Source organism: Leptonychotes weddellii, chromosome 3 (assembly GCF_054177405.1).
Source record: "Leptonychotes weddellii isolate Sample4059 chromosome 3, ASM5417740v2, whole genome shotgun sequence".
NCBI classification, from domain to species: domain Eukaryota; kingdom Metazoa; phylum Chordata; class Mammalia; order Carnivora; family Phocidae; genus Leptonychotes; species Leptonychotes weddellii.
In genome coordinates, this window is record NC_138371.1 from 78,909,736 (window position 1) to 78,933,911 (window position 24,176).

General features: G+C 35.6%; 1 protein-coding gene across 1 annotated transcript in view; it reads right to left on the reverse strand.

The window, feature by feature from the left end:
- Positions 1 to 24,176, reverse strand: part of ARHGAP15 (Rho GTPase activating protein 15) — a 588,861-nt gene that overhangs the window by 270,586 nt on the left and 294,099 nt on the right. Inside the window, exons 8-9 of the mRNA XM_081814529.1 lie at positions 21,046 to 21,144; positions 19,681 to 19,810 (exon numbers count right to left, since the gene is read on the reverse strand). Coding sequence (XP_081670655.1) covers positions 19,681 to 19,810; positions 21,046 to 21,144 — 229 coding nt within the window. The remainder of the gene's footprint in view (positions 1 to 19,680; positions 19,811 to 21,045; positions 21,145 to 24,176) is intronic.

Below are 24,176 nucleotides of genomic sequence, written 5' to 3' on the forward strand. Positions count from 1 at the left end.
AAATTTTCTCCTGTAGGAGGAGAATGCTTTAGCTTTTTGAAAGTGAAGTTAGCCATATTACTTTATATCTTTGTTTACTTTATATCATTACCTAATATATTTAATTTTAATGCATAAAACAATGGAAAATTCAAAATTATTTCATTTATAATTATTCTAAATTTTTCTAAAACCCCCAATTAATGTCACTCTGTGGTTTATATTTTTATCATTTTTTTTTTTTAATTTATGCAAGTCATGGGGCACCTGGGTGGCTCAGTTGGTTAAGCAACTGCCTTTGGCTCAGGTCATGATCCTGGAGTCCCAGGATCAAGTCCCGCATCGGGCTCCCTGCTTAGCGGGAAGCCTGCTTCTCCCTCTGACCCTCCCCCCCATGTACTCTCTCTCTCTCTCTCATTCTCACTCTCTCAAATAAATAATAAATAAATAAGTCTTAAAAAATTAAAAAAATAAATTTATGCAAGTCATATGGACTGTTAAGTTTATTTGGTCTAACGCAAGTCTCTAATATTAACAACTAACATTTCAAGATCACTTACTCTATTCTAGGTACTGTTCTAAGCACTTTCAGGGAATAAATGATTTAGTCCTCAATGCAAATCTACGAGAACAGGTTACCCAAGGCACACAGATGGTACTGGCAGGGCCATGACTTACACCAAGGCCATTTGGTTCTAGCATCAACACTTTTCCTTACTATACTGCAGCTGGACAACCAGGTGAGCTACCCCAACTGGTTGCACAGGTGGCTTTTGCTACCTAACAGTTGGGCTCTAGGTAATTTAACACTGTTTTTATTAATGAAAACTAACAGATCCTTAGTCTTAGAACCAGCTAGGAAATGATTCCATCCTCTAGAATATCAAAGATAAAAATACACCAGGACTCAAGTTTGCAGCATTTTCATTTATTAAATCCCCTTAACTCTTGGTGGGCCATGGTCCATGGTGCTACCTAACCTACATAAATGGGAGTTTGTCCTTAATGTGAATACAAAATTTCTGATAAATTCAGTGTGAGATATAAATATAAACTTGAGCAAAGTACTTTGCCAAAAGTATATTTAACTAGTCACTATTGTATTCATTTTGTTGATAAAATCAAGCAGGTATATTTTAAGAACATTTTGTGTGGAAATTCATCTTTGAACTAAATCATCTTGGTAGAGAATAGGAAGTATCTACTTAAAGTGTGACCATAAACATTTTTTGTCAATGAAGAATTGATAACATCTGGAACCTCTTTACCCTCCGTGCTTCAAACAGTGCACACAACCCGTGTTGGTGGTATAGTGGTGAGCATAGCTGCCTTCCAAACAGTGCACACAAAAGACAACTTCTCAATAAATGCCTATGATGTGAATGTGTGAACGGACTGCTTGCTCCTACTACCCTAGCTTTCCAGATTTTAGGTCATCTTTGCTTAGACCGCCCATACAGATCCGAGCTTTTTAGAGCTTATTTTGTCTCCCCTGTGTCCCCAGATATAAATCATCCTGATCTGAGTTAATCCATCTATATTATGAACATATTATAATACAGAGAAATTACTAATCCCTCTACATTAAGAATGTAATACAAACATTGGGAGGAGTATTGTTCTGTGCCACTTGTTTCTTCATTGGTTTTCCGAGTTGACTAGCCGATCTATTTGCTTAGGCCTGGGTCCCATTCTTTTATTCTCATGCTATCTGAGTCCTTTTCTTTCTTTGTGTTCAGTGTAAGAAAAGCAGAGCTTAAGACTAGATGAGGAGCTTCACTCCACTGTTAGGATCTCAAAACAAACAAACAAACAAACAAACAAACAAACAAACCAATATAGAGTGGTTGCTGCTCAGGCTGTTTTCCCAGCCAAATAAAGCACATTTCTGGTTGTTTTGAGTATTAGATTCTGATTTTACCCCAGTACATTTCCAAATGTATTTAAAAGGTAAAAGTATCTGCATATGGTTGATCCACCTCTGATTTACAACAAACTTGACCCAACAGTGGAAAAATAGTGGAGGACTGTGTAGAAAAAGAACTCCAACTAATTCCTAACTTTCTTGACAAGCCCTTAAAATAGCAGTTGTCTTTAGTATTGGAGCCTGAAGTCTAGGTATCAATTACTAACAAATAAGAGGCCTCAGGGCTTCTCAATGACAGTGATTACAAAGGAAGGCTTCTGGAACGTTCTTTCCACCCAACTTTGAAAGGATCAGTTTGTTCCTTTTTTGTTTATTCCCTGTCAAAATGCTGATAAATAATTTCTTTTCAGTTAAATTCCTGCAACTTCATTGAACTTTATAATTCCATATTCTGGTGCCAACGTTGAACCCTCTCAATATGACTATCCAAGTTATGTAATTATACCAGTTAGCTGAGTTTTCTGCTGTCTTCTGAAGCAAGGCAAACACACTGAAGCATGTGTTCTATCAGATTTGGCATGAGGAGTCTGTCTTTAGAAACAAAGAAATCGACCCCTATCTTCATCATCTCTTTTATGATTGGATAAATTTGTTTTCACTGAGTAACCTAACATGATATATTTGTGTCAATTGTGAATCAAGACTTTTATAAATGGAAACAAAAGAGGACAAACATCTGACTCAGTTCAGGAAGATTATAGTCTTCTGTAAGTCATTCAATATACTCTTTGTTCCCCATAAATACAAGGGAATTTTTAAAAATATGTTCATCTTTAAAGATTTCAATCATTTATCTCTAAAGTATCTTTTTCTTAACCAAATTAGGAGGACTCTTCAAAATCCTACGGCAGAAAGCAAAATACTTGTACGAGTATTATTATTAACATTTATTGAGTGCTTACATTACGCTAAGCACTGCTATAAATGTCATAATCTAATTAATACTTCCAAACAACTCAGTAAGATAGGTACTACTATTACTGATATCTTCAAGATTATAAAACAGAATATAAGTGAGGTTAAGTGACAGGTTCAAAGTTTATAGAGCTAGTAGGTAGCAGAAACCTTCAGCCTTACTCTAGAACCCAGAGTCTGATGAAACAATGGTTATGACTCCAGGCTGTGGAGTCAAAGTGCTTGGTTTCGAATTGTAATTCTGCCAGTTCTTAGCTGTGTAATCTTGACCACATTGATTGACCTTTCAGTGTCTCATTCACCCAATAGATGAAATGAGGGTGATCATAACACCTCTGTACCTGATAGGGTTATTGACAGGATTAAGGAAGAGAGAACATGTACATTGCTTAGAACACAGCCTACAGCCTGATAAGTGCTCCAAGACACCAACTATTTCTTTTTTTTTTTTTGAAGATTTTATTTATTTATTCATGAGAGACAGGAGAGAGAGAGGCAGAGGGAGAAGCAGGCTCCCAAGGAGAAGGGAGCCCGATACGGGACTCGATTCCAGGACTCTGGGATCGTGACCTGAGCCGAAGGCAGACCCTTAACCATCTGAGCCACCCAGGCGCCCACACCAGCTATTTCTATACCATGCTTCTGTAGCATGGGAGATGCAAGAGCTTTGTTCTTACAATATTGTTCATAAATTTGGTCCCCATGTAATGGTCCTTGGGTGAGAATCAAATGATTATCTTCATGCCAAATATATTTTTTTTTTAAAGATTTTATTTATTTATTTGAGAGAGAGAGAATGAGAGACAGAGAGCACGAGAGGGAAGAGGGCAGAGGGAGAAGCAGACCCCCTGCCGAGCAGGGAGCCCGATGCGGGACTCGATCCTGGGACTCCAGGATCATGACCTGAGCCGAAGGCAGTCGCTTAACCAACTGAGCCACCCAGGCGCCCCATGCCAAATATTTTTATAATGGGAAAGCTTAAGTTTATTTCCAATTTTACCATGTCATCCCAGTGTTTTCTTATAATAATCACTAGTTATTAATTAAGTTATAGAAAGGAATGATACAAGATTAGAAATCCACAGAACCTTTGTAAGAGGACTAATTGCATCTCCTTTTTGGCTTCCCCTCCCACTCTGCCATGATCAAATGAGCCCTGTCATCTGAGGTTGCTCAGGCATCGAGAAAAGCCATCCAAAGGGACCGCAGTTGGGGACTTTTCCTACAAGGGTGCACCTCAGCACACAGAATGTTGCACATGCATCTTTTACATACTTATCCTTAAACTGTTTATCCGGCGCATCGACAGGCAGCTGGTGGAACAAATAGGAAATCCTAGGAAGCACATTCATTTTTAAAGTGTTAATGCACCCAATCCAAGAGACAGTAATGTGCTTCCATCCGTTAAGATCCCCTTTAATGTTTTGGATTGGAGGGCCATAATCTAAATGAAATGCATTATCCAACCTGGAAGGTATTCCACATCCTAAATATTTAATTGATTTCTCCATCAGGGGAAGATGAGCCTACACAATAAGCAGATCCTGTCTATATCTAAGTGTCCGATTAATAGTGCCTCTAATTTAGGGTAATTTAGGAGTTTACAACTTATAAAATGGCTATTTCTTCCACATTCCTCCCCAAGTACCAGGAGGATTGTGTCTGGATTAATTGCAAACAGCAGACAATCCTCTGTGTATAATAAAAACTTCGAGTCAGCATCATCCAGCCATGCACCTATAATTTGAGATCTCATCTGAATATTTTTCACAAGGGGCTTCCCATCCAAAGTAAATTGAAGTGGCAAAGGAGGAAAGTTCTAATTGTTGCATCTCCCTATTAAAAAAGTTTAACAAGTCAAGTTTATTCCTGCTGATTTTTACTTAGTTGGGTCTTAGCTAACTGAGTGAGGAAGATAAATCAAGCCACTTGCAGATTTTCCTAATGGTGCAAAGTTTGGCACCCTGAGGACTGTGGAAATGCCTATTACTACACTTGTAAAGAAGAGAAGTGGAACAAGACTGTGGGTGGCTGGATCCATATGAGTGATTTATTACCCCCGAATCTACTTAGTCATTTCCGGATAAGCACTTAAGTGCCAAAGTTTATGGTCATTTTCAGTTTAAGAATAGAACAGGGCACATCTTAACATACAAAACAGATACACTATTTGGAGAAGTCAGTATTTTTTTCTGCGTTTACTGGCAAACTGTAACATTGGAGTTTATACATGGAAAGGTGTCACTGAACTTTATCTAAATATGTTTACTTCTGATTTTATGAGGTCCTTTCAATTCTACTTGTCTTTAGGGGAAAAAAATGATTGCTCTGTTAAATTTTATTTTGGGATTTGAGGTCTGAAATGAAATAAATTAAGAATCTAGTGGCATATCAGGTATCTCATTTTTTAATGTTAAATTTACCTTTGCCGTGGTCGTTTTTCTCTGTATTCTTGAAGAGCCACTTTGTAGAAAGCTTAATTTTCGTTCAAATACAAATTAAATCAATTTTCTGGGGAAAAATAATCAGCATAGCTCCTGTTCTCCACAACAAAGAAAATACATTTGTAGACATATTCTGGAAATTTAAATCCCTCAATGCTCCTCTGAGCAAGTCCAAGGAGATTTGAAGACTGACATTTTGTACTTTGCTATTCCCGAGAGGCATATGTATGATCATTTTTACTGAGGTTTGTTCCCAACCCTGCTGAATTAATATGCATTTTCGTTAACTAATCTTGAAACAACAGGAATAAAGTTTATCCAGGTCTTTTATACCTCAGAGAACAAAACAAATACTACAAATCTTTAGAGAGAAAGGATATACAAAAGGGCTTGAGGTGAATATTTCAAAGCAAATACTCTTTAAATGATGTGCAAATTATTTCAGCTCTTGAGCATGATTTATGAAAGGGGATTAGCCCACTGAAATAAGAACCAAGTTTAAACTGTTGGGTTTCAAAGTCAAAGATGAGAAGTGGCTACAAGAAAAGAAAAGAGAAGGCGATAATAAGTTAGAGGAGGGATTTGTTTTAGTTTTTTCTCCTTAACTGACTCACCTTAAATTGTCATCAATTGTTGTTCTTAACTGCAGTAGAAAATATTGCATTTTTCCTCTAATTTTCTATAAAGTTAAGAGTGTAATAATTAAGAAATGATACTATAATTTCTGTTTCAGCAATAAGGTCTCTACTAGCTGTGTAAAAATTACAATCATAAACTGTGTTTAACAAAACTATTCAATCTGGAAAGGAAAGCTCCTAAGGTCCTTGAGTCAGAGAATTTTTTTTTTTTTCAATTCGCAAGTCACATCTATAATAACACAACATAATACATTCTAGTATTCCAATATGTTCTTCAAGTAATAGTTAAAAGCTTCTTCTAAGACTTATGAAAATGATTGCTTTTATGTAATTGTAAAGATTATTAAGTGAACTCACTTCTTATGATTCTATAATGACACGCTGTTCTGGAAGGTAAAGGAAATTTTAATGATCCCACTCACATGTGATTAATACCTAACACTTCTTGACTAAAATTCTGGATTCTGTTCAATAAAAATGAGTTAAGCAAAAATTCTATGGAATCAGTTTTGCCCAATTTAAAAATAAGGCATGGAACTTCAATAACAAACCCAGGTACTGACTAGGAAAAAGAAAAGAAGATAATCATTCTTATATAAGAGGTCCCAGAGTCATAAAGCTAAATAAGTGAAGTGAATCCAGGCAGTACTAAAATTTTGAGGAAGCTCTTTCAATCTGTTTCATTACTATCCAACACATTTTTTAAGACTGAACATTTACGGGTATATTTCTGAGGAAGATTCTTACTTGGAAAAGGATTATCATTTGCCCATTTTGGTTTTCATTTCCGAGAATAGATAAAGACGGACCTGAGAAAACGATGCTTTTGCGGCAGAGAGGGTCATTGTGAGCTCTTCTTAGTGAGTAAAGGCTCGTACTACGAGAAGGACTAATCAGACTTTATTTTGAATTTGTCCTTTATTTTTTGATAACTAAATGGTGAGCCTACCTTACTTTTCTTTGCAACTCTTCCTACCAACTTCACTAGAGTGCAGACTGGTAGTCCTTGACTGTTTTGGCAGGCACAACAGATAAGCTTACTCTAGGACTAAAACAGCTAAGCCCTGGCTCATTTCGAATTATAACATATAACTTGAAAACCAATGGGAAATTAATTCAAGTACCCAAGAACAACATAAAAATAAAAGACATTTAAGCAATAAAATACTATTACTCTTGAATATAGAGAAGTAAAGAAGAAGAAGAAGAAGAAGAAGAAGAAGAAGAAGAAGAAGAAGAAGAAGAAGAAGAAGAAGAAGAAGAAGAAGAAAGAGAGGAAGGCTATATATGAGATTGTATGTTCCCCAAAAAAGAGTCAAATGGAAAATAAAGGGTAAATAGTATTTCAGATGGACTTTGTACATGAGTATATCCAGGGAATTCATGGATGACATCCAGGGAATTGTTTGGAGCTTTGCTTTCTTGGCTATTTGTTTTAGTGAGGGTAGTTTATTCTTGGCTTAAATTTTGTTATTGTTGTTTTTGCTTGGCTGGAGCTGTTGACTTAGTTCATGACTTAGGTGTGGCACAGGCAAAAGTCACAAGGAAAGTGTAAGTATTGGTTCTCTTTCAGTCTGCAGTCACCATTTGAAAGCGACTGATGAGATTAAATAAATATTCACCATCTAAAATCATTGTCATGGAATGGCCACTATGATAATAACCATATGCAGAGTTATTTTACACAAAGATAGACTAGCTAGCTCTTCTATATAAGTAAGCCTTGTCAAAGTTTCAAAGGCCACTCTCTGGCTCTGAACTTGCAAAACGTACTTAGAGAAATTATTTTTATCATACGGTAGTGTGCTTCTCAATGTGCATGTGAATCAACTGTTAAAATGCAGATCCTGTTCAGTAGATTTCAGGTAGGGCATAAGACTCATATTTCCTAATAAACTCCCAGATGGTGTTGTTGCTGCTGGTCCATGGACCACATTTTAAGTATCCACATCTAGTAGGATTCTGAAAGAATGAGGTTAGGAGGTAAATTCTGCTGAACTCCTAAGCATCTTGATGTTTTCCCCAAACCACAGATGCAGTGGGTATTTGGACACTTCCAAGAATTCTTCCAATATTTGTCAAGAAAACCTATCAATATCCCCTCAGAACGTTCTGGAACCTTTCCCCTTCTCCATTCCCATTGCCTAGTTTCAACCTGCATTATGTGATTTGGCCCACTGTAATAGTTTCCTAATTTATCTCCTTATCTCTTATCTTTCACTCTTTTTTTTGTGCTACCTTTCTCTTTGCCATTCTCCACATTTCCACCAAAAATTATTACTTTGTGTATCAGATCTGTTAATATCTCCTGCCCTCTGAAAAGTCTGTCACTAGGCTCCAATTACTTACAGAATAAAATCCAAATTTCCTAGCAGTTCATGCATGACCCTCTGCCAATGTTCTCTGTTCATTTCCAACCTGATCTCCAGTTGTTGCTCTAATGTTTTGTGCACTCCAGGCTCACTAATCTACTGCTGTTCTCCAACATGTTGTGCTCTATAGTTCTTTCTTTCCTGTCTAATATGTATCCATTTTATTTATTCTCTGCCATTCCTCTCTTCTCAATCTGAAAAAAATTCCCAGGGTTTCACAGCAGTATTAACTTCTAGATACCTTTTATTTCACTTTTTTGACTGCTTTCTTTTCCCTGGCTCTCTTCCTCTCATCTCCTACCTGTGTTTCCAGGGGTCGATTTCCAAACATATTACATACACTCACATCCTTGTCTCAGGAACTGCTTCTTGAGGAACCAAAACTGAAACACCTATCAAGAGGTCAGTGCCTCAGAGGATGCAGAGAGAGAGGAACCCTCTCACACTATTGGTGGGAATGCAAGTTGGTATAGCCCCTGTGGAAAACAGTACAGAGGTTCCTCAAAAAGTTGAAAATAGAGCTACCCTATGACCCAGCAATTGCACTACTAGGTATTTATGCCAAAGATATGAAAGTAGTGATCGGAAGGGGCACCTGCATCCCAATGTTTATAGCAGCAATGTCCACAATAGCCAAACTATGGAAAGAGCCTAGATGTCCATCAAAAGATGAATGGATAAAGAAGATGTGGTATATATATACAATGGAATATTACTCAGCCATCAAAAAAATGAAATCTTGTCATTTGCAACAATGTGGATGGAACTTATTATGCTAAGCAAAATAAGTCAATCAGAGAAAAACAATTATCATATGATTTCACTCATGTGGAATTTAAGAAACAAAACAAGGGAACATAGGGATAGGGAAAGAAAAATAAAATAAGATAAAAACAGAGAAGGAGCCAAACCATAAGAGACTCTTAACTCTAGGAAACAAACTGAGAGTTGCTGAAGGGGAGTGGGGATGGGGATGGGGTAACTGGGGGATGGACTTTAAGGAGATCAAGGTATGTAATGAGCACTGGGTATTATATAAGACTAAGGAATCACTGAACTCTACCTCTGAAACTAATAATACACTATACGTTAATTAATTGGATTTAGACCTTAAAAATATGTATATATATAACTGCCAAGGGGTCTGGGTGAAAAAAAAAGAGGTTAGTGCCTCACATGTCAAACTTTCCCTTCATTCCTCATACATAAAATTGCAATTGGTTTCTTCTCTTCATCTCATTCACTCAGTCATTTATTCACTCATTCACTGAGACATTTAATATGGAACACCACTATGTTTCAGACTCTGTTCTAGGTAATGGGGATGAGGAGGAGTCATCATATGAAGGCTTATATGCTCAGGCCTTGTAGTCTAATGGAATAGAAAGATCCTGGCTTCAGCAAATGACTGAAACCTTGCTCAGATAGAACTGCTTCTCCTAGATATCAAATTCCCTTAATTCAGATAGAGCAGACATGGTGGGCATCTAGGCATGCTTGCCAGCCTGTCAATGGAGTGTGTGTTAGTGAGACCAGACTTCTGGCATCTTCCAGTTTATTCCTTATAAGTGACTCTCTATTCATGTGGTTTTGATATTTTTACTCTAGTAAATTGCCATCTCTTTATCACCAGATGTGTTGTGATGTTTGGTTTGTTTATATATATATAAAATATTAAAAGTAAATGAAATCTTTTGTTCTTAAGGGAAATTACATAACTCTGTGTCAAAATCCTACTATTACACCATTTTACCATTTTATACAAGAATGGAAAAGACAACTGACACTTGGTGAAGCTTAATCTCTAGAGAATACCATCACATCAGGCTCACACATTCAGGAATGGCAAAACGGAATGTTTATTACCCATAACACTTAAGGAATCCCTTAAGGAAACTAAAGTAAAAGTATTATGATGCCACGAGTCAATAGAATGATGAAGATATTAAAAAATTAAGCCTTTGGCAAATTATGCATTTCTTAATCTGAGTTTGCTGACTGTTTAAATCAGTGGCAAAGTGCATTTTTACTGTATTTCTAAAGAGAAGAACTGAGGGATTTATAGTACACAAACAAAAGCCATGATAATTTTACTCAGGGTACATTCATTTGGAAATCATTGTATCTAATATTTACATTACAATACAGATCTATAAAGTTCTTGGATATATTTTAGATGGAGTATATACATTATCATTAGATCTAATATATGTATTAGATCTTATACAAATCATATGCATATATATATATTTATTTCATTTTATATTTATGTAAAAAGTATCCATTACATTTATCTGGATACTTTTAGGAAACTTAAGAAACTTGTCCAAGTTTTATAGCTAGTATATCCCAGAGGTAAGAATTATACTTAAATTTTGTGACTCTTAGACCCAAATTTCTGATAAAATAACCATACAACTTTTTGAAAAGGTTGCATATTAACACTTTTATAAACTTTTTTGTTTAGTCAGATTTTTATAAATAAGCTGGCCTTAAAGAAAATTTTTCTCAGTCTTCTAAAATTATCAAAGAAACAAAAATTATCCAAACTACTATTACTCTTTTTTTTTTTTTGGTACACTAAAGAGCTTCTCCTTTTTTCTTGCTTCCAATAGAGCCTTGCAAATTCTGTCAGAGCCCAAAGAAGAACCTAAAGAATAAGAATGAACCAGAGTTGTTCTCTCAAATAAAATAGGAGCTAGAATACATAAGAGAAAGATGTTGAGAGGACAATGACTTTAAGCAAAGGGATTAGGATTTCTCCTTTCCCCTCCTGCAAGGTCTTAGTCATTTTTATCCTCACTACAGAATAAAGCACTTATTTGTACATGATTTTGTTAGGCACAGTACATGTGACCTCATAAAACATATCATTGATTTGAGATTTAAAGTTCTAAGAGAAAACTGAGAGAAACGTATAAATAGTGACCTTAAATGTCAAACCAGTACAAGTAGTCAGGACAAGGAAAAAATTATTATTGTTCCTAAACAAGTTTCAGAAATTTCAACATGATTTTTAGCACAGAACGAGTCGTATGTTGATATTGGTCATGTGAATATCCTCATTCATTTATTAACTAATTTAATACTATACATTTTTGAATACTCTCAAATATCATCAAGCCACTCTGCTAGTAGCAGAGGTAAATTAGGTAAATTAGCAGAGTCCTTTCCAGAGTCCGGGAGTCTAGTGGGTAGACAAACAGATATTCAAAATTAGCTTATTGTAACACACTTCGGTAATTACAATGATAGAGATATGGATTGAACATTATAAGAAAACCAAGGAAGATCAACTAACTTACCACAGAGATCTGGGAAAGTTTTCTGGAGAAGGCGTGGCCTGATCTGAGTCTTAAAGAACATTTAATTTAGCAAAGGAAGACCTTGAATTAAAGGTAACAGTCAGCACAGAGTAGTGTGTGTCAGGGATTACAAGCACCATTTCTCTGAAATATAAATCATGGGTCAGGGGTAGTGGGAAAAAACTGAAGATGGGGACACAGGTCATGAAGGGCTTTCCATGGAGGAACTTTGACTTGAATCATTTCAATACAGTAATTTGATTAGAAATTGCTCTTAACCTTTGACTTCAATTTTGGAGGACATCATATCTAATGGCACAATCCCAGTCCTTACATTTTCTATTTGGCCACTGCATCCCCGTTTGGCCTCTACTTTTTTAGGTCAATTAATTTTGTATACAAAAAGGATATATTTATTTATATTAGGGAAATTGAGTAGCAAGAGTACTTGGCTTCAGGTTCTATTTAAATAATCAAGGAAAGATGAATTGGCAGACTGATTTACCTTTCCCCTAGTCACCCATGAGACATTTCTTGAAGGAAGCTAAGAGTCCTAATGTTATAGATCATACTTTATTTAATTTGGATAGACACAGCTGGTAGTTTTGGATACATCTCATACTTTGGATGAAAGCAACACCTGATTTTCCTTGCATGGATGTGGGTTTTATGATGAGTAATAAGAAACAAACTTATTTTCCAAGAAAAATTCAGATTACATAATTTTTCCCCCTAAGGATACCATTAGGCCTATTTGGGACATCCAAACAAATGCATTAAAAAGCAAATTACTTTCTTTTAGGATTTTGAAGAAAATTAACATTGCTCCTATGCTCCAGAAACAAAAAGGAGTAGACCCAATAAATTCTGTATACAAAAAGAGATGACCATGTGCGTTCAAAAGAATGTTTTTGTCAACACAGGGATTCACTATAAGAATGCCTTAAATATCATGTTTAGCTAAGATACTTTAAATTTGATATGACAGTAGTGAACAAATATTATATGTTTAATTCTACAAAGAAATGTTAATATATATAGCCATCCTGGAGTCATAGAATAAATGGAGGGAAACTTTCAGAGGACATCAAAGAGCATTTTTTATATTGTTTACAATCACAGTAGTGTATTAATGCTAAGGAAATACTGCTCAAGAGTTAGACGAAAGAGCCCTTTGGATTTGGCCTATTATTGAAAGAAAGATGCCATTTGACCTAATGAAATCAGAAATTGATTAAATGCAGTTCATCTAAGGGGAAAAACGGTCGCGGAGTTATTGCCAAGGTCAGGAAGAGATGGGGTGATCTAGTGCTTGAGTGTTGATAGGGTTAGATAGACTCTCAGAGTAGCTGATGTTACAAGATACATGACAATGGACACCCACAGTTCAGAAGGCAAGATCAACCCCTTAGATGGGAAAGAAGAGATTAATCAGAATATTCTTTGCTCAGTTTATAACTAGGTCCTCTTTCAAATGATTCATGGAGAACTGAATGTTTTGAAGAAACTGTAATCTATGGGTCCCAGGAAAGCAGGGATTGCTGCTAACTATCTTGGGAACACATGTCAGAACAATTTCTTTAGTCACACAGTGCCTCAGTGAAGCCCTGTAACCTTCATGAATAAAACCAGTTTGACAAAGTATTTTGGACGCCTGATTGTCAAGTGTGTATCTAATCTTTACTGTTTTTTTCCCCTCATAATGTTTAAATCCTCCTGTTTTAGCAATATACATTTTCATTTAAAATTTTTCCTTTTTTTCTTCAGTTACAGAAATATTTTGAAACAAAGAACTCCCTTAACCTGTGGAAAACATAAAGAAAAGAACTGACACTCACTGTTCCTTTGATACTGTCAGTCTTATGACTACAGTAAAACAAAATAAATTTTATTTTCACACTTTTCTTCAGTTGTTTGTTTTCCTCAGGTGCATACTGACTGAAACTGGTCCAAGGTAGTAATATTGTTTTTAAGGGGAAAGAAACGAGAGTCAGATGTTTGACCATCCTACCCAAATTGAAAACCTTTTTCCCTTTGACAACACAATAACCCATAATACTCTACATAAATATTATGACTTTTTTGTTGTTTCCAGGTAGGAGATTTTCTGTTTCTTCAGGGCGAGATATAATTTGTTTGTGCAATTTTAATATTGTTTTCATTTTCTTGGCAGATGGCTTATTTATCTTATTATTTTCATGCACTGGCAAGCTTAGGTTGTTTTATACAAAATTCTTAAGAGGAAGAAACTTTAAAATATGTCTTTATGTGGGTCTCCAGAACAGACTTCACAATATGTGTTTTAAACAATTGCTAGTCACATATTCATCCAAGAAACTAGTGTGACTTTTCCTTTTTGGATAATAATAAACATCTTACAAATGTCTTTAATTACACTGCTCCCAGAAAGGCCACAATGGTCACAAGAAAAAATATATTGGCTTTTGGGGGAAAAAAATGGGAAAATAAAGAGCTATCAGTGTTTTGTTTTGTTTTTTATTTAAAGAGGTCTTAATGTAATTCATATTCAGAAAATTTGATCTTTAGAAATTTTCAAGCCAGAATTAGAAAATACGTATATTCTTTTATTGAATTATGACCATGAATTATAATACTTTGTGTGTGTGTGTACTTGTTTTTAATTGTGAAACTCTTCAAACATACAGAAAACAAGAGCATCATGATAACTCCTATAGATACCACCTAGATTCATCAAATATTAACATTTGGGACAATACCACACTTAATCTGTCATTACACACATTTTGTACAAAGAGCATCTGCCCTTGCCAAGGACTCATTCCCTGTCCGTGCTGAAAAATCTTCCTTCCCAGTCCTTCATTCTCTCTTTTTCCCACTATTTTTTTCTGGCTTGGAGGCTCTGCATCCCTTCCTTGACACCACTGAGGATTTTCAGGGTCCAGGAGCCTCCTAGCCAAAGCCGTTCTGATCATTCTAATTGCTTTGGTGGGGTTGGTACAGGAGCAGGGGAAGAGGAAAAGGGAAACCAGATGGAAAGCAATGCTACTGGAAAGTGTTAGCTCTTAGGGCCAGAGGTGCAACAAACTCAGAACAAGCTGTTCCCTCAAAACAACATTCTAAATGATTGCAATAAGGGTAAAGTGTGCTTTTGTGGCTGGTACGTGGTTTCCTTATGAAAGTGTGCTGAGTGAGATCTAAGCAACCAGTTTACAACTGGATTTTGAGAACGTAATCTACTTACAGTTGTGGATGACCAGTGTTATAATTATTTAGATTAGTACCTTCTCTATCAGACTTGTTTTCACTTGGCATGATCATGATTACTTTGCAGACAAATTTTTAAATGAAGATATTATTAAAGGTTCACAAGTATTTTCATTTTCTATATCGTATGACTATCTCATCCTAATTTTTCCATTCCTGTCTTTATCCCTGTAGCCTTGTACGCACACCCCTACTAAGGGGAGATGCAATTGGGAAATCCATATCTAAATACTTTCAGGATATTTGAAAACATTTGCTGTTTATGAAAACTTCATTGAAAGACAGCTAAAAGAAAACTCATTTTCTTTCAGTTCTCTCACTTTTTGATTTTATTCTTCTAGTTCATGTTTATTTTGGGGTGCTTATTTATAATGCTAAAAGTGTCAATTTTATATAGAAGTTATCCAAGGTCTCCACGCACGGATTTTACAGTTTAGCACCTGATCAGCATGTGGTATACCACTTCTAAAGCATAACCCAAATACAAAATATTTTTTAGAAATTGAAAGTGCAAATGAGTAAAGTCACGAATTTCAGTTGTGTACCTTCAGGTATATCCATTAATGAAAAAGAATGAAGAGATGAGTGAATGAATAAACTAGAGCTATGCCTAAAGGAATAGCGAAATGGCTAGATGCTGAATCCTTTCCATCGATAGGAACTTCTTCATGACCAGCTCTTCTGGGCATAAAAGAATCATGAGTATCTCTTGGCTCCCTTCTATTATTTCCTGGTGTGCTGCTCCCAAAAATGCCCTGGCTGCCATTTTCACCTGGGGAGTCGCCAGGAGAAAGACCAGCTGCTCATATTTAGAGTTTTGTAGTTATGACTCCCATATCCAATTCTGGCTCTTTCCCCCTATTTTCTCACACTTAGGGAGAGGGTGTCAAGTATATAGGCCCTTCTCCATTCTTCCATTAGACACTACCCTAGGTTTATGCCCCATTTTGGTACCATCTGCTTGGGGACACAGAGGATAATAATAAGAGCTCCTACTCATTGAGAAAATGCTGTGAGCTAAGTATTTACATGTCTAATTTCAAATTCTCATGCTATCCTGCAAGGACAGCATTAGACCCATTTTTATAGATCTACAAAATAAAGCTCAGAAAAGTTAAGAAACCTCTCCAAGGTTATCTGATGCAGGATTTATATTTAGGCCTTTCTTCTTTGCCATCAGTGGAAGATACTTCTCTTTCCTTGGAAAAAATATGCTAGTATTTTCTTTGATTGACTCTCCACTTTCCATTAACAACCCTCCCTGGAGAGCTGCTCTCCCACTCTCATCCCATGCTGGTGTCCTGAATTTCCCACAGTGATTTGGCCCTTACATTGAATTTTCTGGCTTCTTGTCTGTTAGACTCAACTGATATCTTAAAGTATCTGATTAGTCCTTAATAATGTTGGCAGGTTAGAATCATATTTTAAAAAGGAAAGTATATAAGCACTTAACTTTCACAGTTCACTCATTGAGAGTACATATTTTTTCCCATGTTACCCAGAGAAACTGGACAATGAAATGACCACCTGTTAGCTGCTAATGATGTTCACATGCCTTTAAAAAAAGTAATTCTGGCTTTATCTGTCTACAATCTTGGCGACAAAACTCATGGGAACATCAAGGGCACAGGAAGCCAAAGGCAGCAAACTGACTATAAAGTTTGTGCTTAGACTACTAATAAGAAAGGAGATACTGTGAATCTCTAATTCCACATAATTATTTAATCTCAAGAGGGTAACATAAAACTGAATGCATGTTTTAAGAATCTCAGTTTGGGTGCTCAAATCTAGGACTGAGATCAGAGGGGGTTTCACACAGTATATTTCCTACTTGAAAAAATATTTTATAAAGCATCAAATATAAAATATGCCAATCATTATTTCAAATGCATAATCTAATTTGACATTCTGTGGGTGTGTCTATCATTATGCCTTTCAAATGAAAATCAATACATAAATAGTGAAAGAACTTAATTTTAAGTAATAGACGGATATTAACTATATCCTACATTGCAAAAAAAAATACTAAGACTTAAAAAGGGCTTACAACTATAAATACCCATCAAAATATAGAAATGAAGGGCGCCTGGGTGGCTCAGTCGTTAAGCGTCTGCCTTCGGCTCAGGTCATGATCCCAGGGTACTGGGATCCAGCCCCACATCCGGCTCCCTGCTCCGCGGGAAACCTGCTTCTCCCTCTCCCATTCCCCCTGCTTGTGTTCCCTCTCTCGCTGTGTCTGTCTCTGTCAAATAAATAAAATCTTTAAAAAAAAAAATGGAAATGAAGCATTTTCTAAAATTAGGGCTAATATCATAGACTAAATGACCCCTTTATTTTAATAGTAAAATCAAACTCCAGAGACATTTGGTTTTAGTTCTTTTGCTAGTATGTTTTTGGGTCCCTATTTAAGTTTACTGATTTCGATGCATCTCATTTTTAATGTAATATTTCCATCCAAGTCCAAAGTTGATATAAACTAAGTTTACCTTTTATTTGTTCACTTCACTGTAGTGTAATGGTAAAGCATAGGCTCTTATCTCCAATTGCAGGGGTTTGAAACTTGTCTCCATAACCTGTCTTTGTACAAATGGCCTTAATTCTCCATGCCTCAGTTTTCTCATCTATAAAATAGGTTTAGTGGTAGCACCTGCTCCGTTGGGTTAGTGGGAGGATTAGGTAAGTCAACATTAATGAAAACTTAGAACAATGCCTGGTGAAAAGCAAGGGCTCAATGGTGGCTACCTGTCATTATTTTTAAACTGCAAAGGAAAAAATGACTATGAGATCCCTAGAGAATTAGGTACATTTTAAAATGAGTAGATACATCATATGCCTCTTCCCTTGTCTCTAGGCAGGATTGAATTTAAGCCTCCAATACACAAATAATTGTCTTTCCCAGTCAAAAATAAATTCTTTTTTTTTTTTAATGTTAGATTTTTTTTTTTTTTTAAAGATTTTATTTATTTATTTGACAGAGACAGAGACAGCGAGAGCAGGAACACAAGCAGGGGGAGTGGGAGAGGGAGAAGCAGGCTTCCTGCTGAGCCGGGAGCCCGATGTGGGACTTGATCCCAGGACCCTGGGATCATGACCTGAGCCGAAGGCAGTCGCTTAACCAACTGAGCCACCCAGGTGCCCCAAAAATAAATTCTAAAGAGGAGTAGCTGGTATTCTATCTGTAGGAAGATTTTTTTCCCCAGTATCATCCTAAAACATTTCAAGGGACTATCGCTGAACACAGAATCCATTTGCTTCAATGTTTCTCAAACACTTTTACAAATCTTGATTTTCTCCCAACCTTCAGGCTCTAGAAGCAGGTCAAGGTATCCTCCAAACCTCTACTAATCATTGCTTCATGTATCCTATTATATATACACTAAACAATGGTCATATAATTAACATTAACATACTCACATAACATTAACATACACACAATTGAATTCTAATTCTAAAATCTTACCTTAAATTTGATCCTATGTTAAGTAAAGGGGAACAATGACCAGGAATTAAAGGGAAACATTCAAATGAGATAACTCCAAACTGTACCACCTTATGGAACAATCTTTTTAAATGGCATTGCTAACTCTCCACAAATAACTTGATTTGCAAAGCACCATACAGATTAAGACATTAACATTGATCATTTTAAACACCAACTTAACAAAACTGGTTCGCTAAATGTGTTTCTAGCAGTTGTTGAAATAATGGTATGAGTTCTTGAATAATGACTTAATTTTGAAAGGGTGCTTCTACTCAAAGTTGTCATGCTATTTCTAGATTTTTAAGATCCCAATAATTTAGCTCTGGAAGATAAGTTATATATAAATAGCTTCTCTCTTCCTTGTTATATGCATGCGAGAGTGCATCTATGTTTATATATACATACATATATATGTGTGTATATACATATAGTCTTCCCTAATGCACACAAATTTATGCATATACACATATAGTCATTTAGCACATGTACTCATGTACACGTGTAAATATTCTGTTAGAAGCCCTTCTCTACTTACGGAGTTCTCTTTAATTCAAAAATCTACAATGTAACTATACTGATCTTAGATCAGAGGGAGAGGACATAAAAAATAGTGATTGAGAGTAGGTGATCCAGGAATGGTACTATAATTTTTGAGACTTTGGGAAATTGGTTTGCTTTGATTTGAGACACCTGCTTTGATTTCGGAGATACCTTTCAGGAGGCCGAAATCCAAACCAACTGTGAGATATGTGTGACACTTTTTCATAATCTCCTTTTGTTGAGGAGGAAAGACTGGGGCAAGGTTGAGACTTATACTCAAGAGCACTATATGGTGAGATTGGTCTTTTTTACTCCAAATTCCCTTTTTTCAGAATATTAGAATTTGATGTGACCCCGGAGAACATATAACTCATAACCCACATTTCTAAATCTTTCTGGTGGTCTGGTAGTGTGGAAAGTTGCATAGCCTGTTGGTTTAAGTTGGGCCAACTGTGGTGGTCACTCATACATCTTTTAATGTATGGAAATCAAATAGTCAGCATACCAAGGTTTGGAGACGCTTGACATTTCCCACTTTCAAAATCAATCATCAATCTGAACGCCATGGCTATTACTCAGAGATTCAGAGCTTTGCTCCAAGCAGAGACCATGACCTTGGAACAATTATTTTCTCAAAAGGCATTACCAACAATGATGCGAGCAAAGCACCCAGACTGCCCTCCAGTGTATGAATCCCTGGCCAGGAAATGGCTACGAATCTTCCATGAGTAGTATGAGTTTGGCTCAAATCTTATTTTGATGCATTTATATTTCATAAGCATTGCATTTAGACAAAGTTAAAATCAGCAAGCAAAAAAAAAAAAAAAACTTACTTAAAGATTTTCTGTGCTCTGGTTTCTGTTCTTTTATATCATTATCGTAGTTACTTAGTAATTCAGTACTGGAGGATCTCTGGATTTTGAATAATTCCAGGTTTCTTGATGAACCACTTGGATCCTTTGGCTGGAAATAACAAACAATTGGACCGAATAATTTTACAAGGAAGAAAGGATTCACCAAATAGCTTAGTGATCTATTTTGATGTCAATTTTAAAGGGAAGACTGAACTAAGATAATTATTTAAGGACAGGGCCTCTATGCTAAGTTCAAATTTAATAATAGCTATATATATATATATATAACTTACTAAATGCTCTGCATTACCCCAAGCACTCCACATGTATTAACTCAATTAATCATCACAGTAATCCTATGAGGTAGATATCATTATTACCCCTACTTTCCAGACAAGGAAACTGAAGCCAAAAGAGATAAGTAATTTGCTTAAGGCCACACAGCTAGTAAAGGATGGAACCAGGATTCAAACTGAGGCAGTTTGACTCCAGAGTCCACTCTTAACGACAACAACAAACTCTGTGTGTGGGTGGGTGGATGTGGGTGTGAGCACTCAAGCATGCCTGGATAAGGGGACTATATGGTTGATGGAGAAAAGTCAATTTTTTATTTTTTAAAGTTTTAGTCCCAAAATGATATAAAGGAAGACTGCAATTAAATAACAATAAAATCACACCAAAAATGCAGTATTTTCCTATTATATACCTTATTAAAAGCTCTCAAGAATAGTTTTTCCTCAAGATTTTGCAAATATTAGTGTCCAAAAATTAGATGTTTGGTCTAGAATCAGTATATAATGGTAATTTTAAATAATTTGATTCTTTAAAAATATACTCTGAATGTATGATTTAGGGTAATTTTATGAAGTTTTAGATTCATAATTTTCATGAGAAGAACAATCTAGTTTTACTGGAAGAACAATGAAAATCAGTATAAAGGATTATTATTTACTGGTATTATAACAGTGAGTATGGGCTTAAATACATTGATATTTATTTTCAAGAATATGTATTACAGACAACATAAACTGAAAATGTGAAAACTCAGTAGTCATTAAGTGCTTGTGTGCTTTTTACAGCTTCTAGTAAATGAATGTCCATGTTATTTCAGGGGAAAAAAATGAATGCACTGTGTTTTTCATTTGAAAGAGAGAAATCAAATGACATTTAGCTCTACGAATCACGTCTGTTGAAATGGTTTTTAGTGGACTTTATTTAAACTTAAAATAACTTAATATCTCTCGATCTATAGGATCCATTTAAATGTGTGTGTTATATGCCTAAGCAACAATTTAAGTGAGAACATTTTAATTAATAAAGGTAACAGCCAAAACAAATACATACCAATCTGTCAATTGCATTTTTGATAGCGTGGAACCAATCCAATATGATGAAGTCAATATCTGACTGTAGAAGGAACTCATTTCCTGATACTGTTGTGATCTGAAAAAAAATCGACAGGTAAGCAAACCACATAAAATTGATCTCTTACATTAAAAAAAAGGGAGATATTTATATCTGCAAGATATATATATATGTTGTTTAAAAAACACACTTCAATACACCAAAATATTTTCTCATATTCCAGTAATTGTCTTTCTGGGAACTGGGAGACCAGGATCATTTTGAACTGCTCTCTATAAATTGTTTTTTCATGTCATAACAAATACATTATTGTTTTAATAATAGAACGATTAACTCAGAGTAGGACTAAAGTTGCATTACTCCAACTCAAGGAGAAGCAAGTCAGGAAGTTCGGAATGATGCAGACAGTACCCACTTAAGTCAGAACCTAAGAAAAATGCACCCGGGTGTGTCAGAATTCATTCTGCACTTTTGGCTCTTTCCTGTTTGTCTTTTTCAAATCTAATAGTATCTCTATATTTGATTTCCTTTTATGGAGGGCTGTAAAACAGATTATTTACCAAAGAGACTAATGCAGACTTTTCCAAAAGGTCATTCAAATGAATAACATTTGGCTACTTCTACTTTCCTATCATAAAGATCCATAGGAAAGTAATACAGGACTAATTTCCCCCACAAAAGGAGTGTATTAGAATAAAAGTTTATTTACATATTTGAACCTCTCATGGAGAGTATTTATCAAGTGAACATCCCCGTTCCAGACTCTCAGAGCTATTAAGTAGTTGGCAATATTTAACATGCAACTATATGTTTTTCATTACAGCGAATCTTTTCCTCTCCAGCATCGTGAGAGAAGAATGTGACCCTATAGAAACAGAGCAATGCTCTTGATTTCACACATAAAAGGCTACTTAGAGACGAATTTGATTAGAGTGGGTGTGGACACACTTTCTGTATTAGGCCATCAATCTGAACTGTGAAGATTTTCCCTTTGTATTGACTTTTTGTTTCAACAGGAAGATGAACATTTCCCGACTACTGTCACACATCAAGCAAGGCTTCAGAGGTTTAGAGGACTGACATTTCAAAATACTTAGTCGGGAACTAGTCACCTCTTCTCAGCTTTCCTTGCTCTAAATCGGAGGTGAACACTGACATGTGCCCACAGGTTCAGAAAATCACAAATCATGCTTTAGGATGTCTCTATAATTCTACCATTAAAGTGACAATTATTACCCAAAATAGCTCACTCTGAAGGTTTCAGTGATTCTTACGGCAATATTTAATGACAATGATCCTGGAGTTTTAAAGAAATCTTCAATTACACACATACATATATATTCTCTCATCATTTATTTTTAGAAAAAACGATTCAGAGATGCAACATCACACTCAGGGCTGCAATGCAACCATTCTTGAGTGAGATGCGTTCCGACGTTTTACAACTGTAAGGAGAGGAACTCTCCAAGTATATGCAATTATGAGAAGTGAAGGATTAGAAAATAAGAGGAATTTAATTATCCACATTAGAATTTGACAGACTACCGGGGCCAATTGCTCTTTTCTTTTTTTTTTTTTTTAAGTAAAATTGCATGTACGATTTGGGATGGCTCAAAATAGCCTCCAAATAGTCCTCTGTTTTATGTATCTATTAAAAGACAGTTAAGCTGATGTTTGCCTAATTATCTGAACACCCTAGCAATGTTCTTTACTTACATAAAGTTGCAAATATTTACTTTATAAAGTGTTGCCACAGAAATAGCAATCTAGAAATATAAGGTCACTTGTAACTAACCTAAGAAAACCGGTAATGCCCTTGGCCTCTACCTTCCTCCCAATCTAAATTTAAATATTTTGATTATGAATGTATTAAATAACATCACAGTTTGTTAACACACACAAAGAAATATGAATTAGCCCAAACACAATGTACAATCTAATATATTTCTCCGCCATTATAAATAAATCATTATTAAAATTATAAAAAGAAACATTTCAAAGTACAAGAAGCAAACATAATTAGATTTACTATATTCTGAGGGTTTAGGAAAGAGCTCACAGTTCAGTTTTCAGTCCAGTAAATTCAAACAGTGATAAAATGTAAATACTTCAGCAGTACATTTGCATTTTTGGTGCATGCTATGCAATGAAAGGGAATCTTTTACTGCCAACACAACCAAAAACAAAATGTATTTTAAAAGTTTCTTTATCCAAATATATGACTGCATTAATCGTACATAAGCAGTGATTTATGGATTCATTTGAGGACGCTGGATCAGAGAAACTATATGAATGCAATTCATTCAAAATATACTATCAGAAAGATACAGTTCACATTCTTTCCTCTGTCTTCCCACTAATCTTTCCAGTTACTAGGCAGTCTGGAGAAGTCTGCTACTGCTCTCTACAGTTTAAATGCATCCACTTCTTAATTACAGTCAGTAATTGACTTTGTTCTGCTCTATCCCAGACATTCACAGGAAAGCAGTTTCAAAGTCTTTGACTGCTCAAGTCCATTTAATTCAGCTTCCTAGCCACATTTTACATTACCTCCTTAAGGTTTTCTGATAAACGGTTTGCTGAATCATATTTGCAGTTTGAACAATCAAATTTTCAACACTCTTGGGGAAAAAATACATCAGTAAAGACTGTTAGCTTTGACTGAACCTTTTGATTGAACAATTCCTGATGACAATCTAAAGTGATGTAAAACTAATAACAGGCATAAAAGATTTTATATTAAGCCATGCTAATGTATTCTTGGTATACCATGTTTTGCTTCCGTGACAGATGCCGGCACGAGGTGGATGAAGAAAGAACTTACAGCAAGCACAATGGGTTTAGGCAAGAGTGGCTGGTCTCCATTTTGTTCGAAGCCTACTGTAGACAAACATCTCTTGAAATCCCTCCTTGCCACCAACTCCTATTTTGAAGGGATATATCCTGGCACCAAAGCAATCTTAGCGAAATGTGCTAGTGTTGTCAATAATAGATATCTTTAATTACCTGTCTGGGGAAATGTGCCTCAAACTTTTCACACTCAATAAGGATCTGTCTGAATTCTTGCAGGTGACACATGGATGTCTAGGAAATCATATGAATGTATCCAC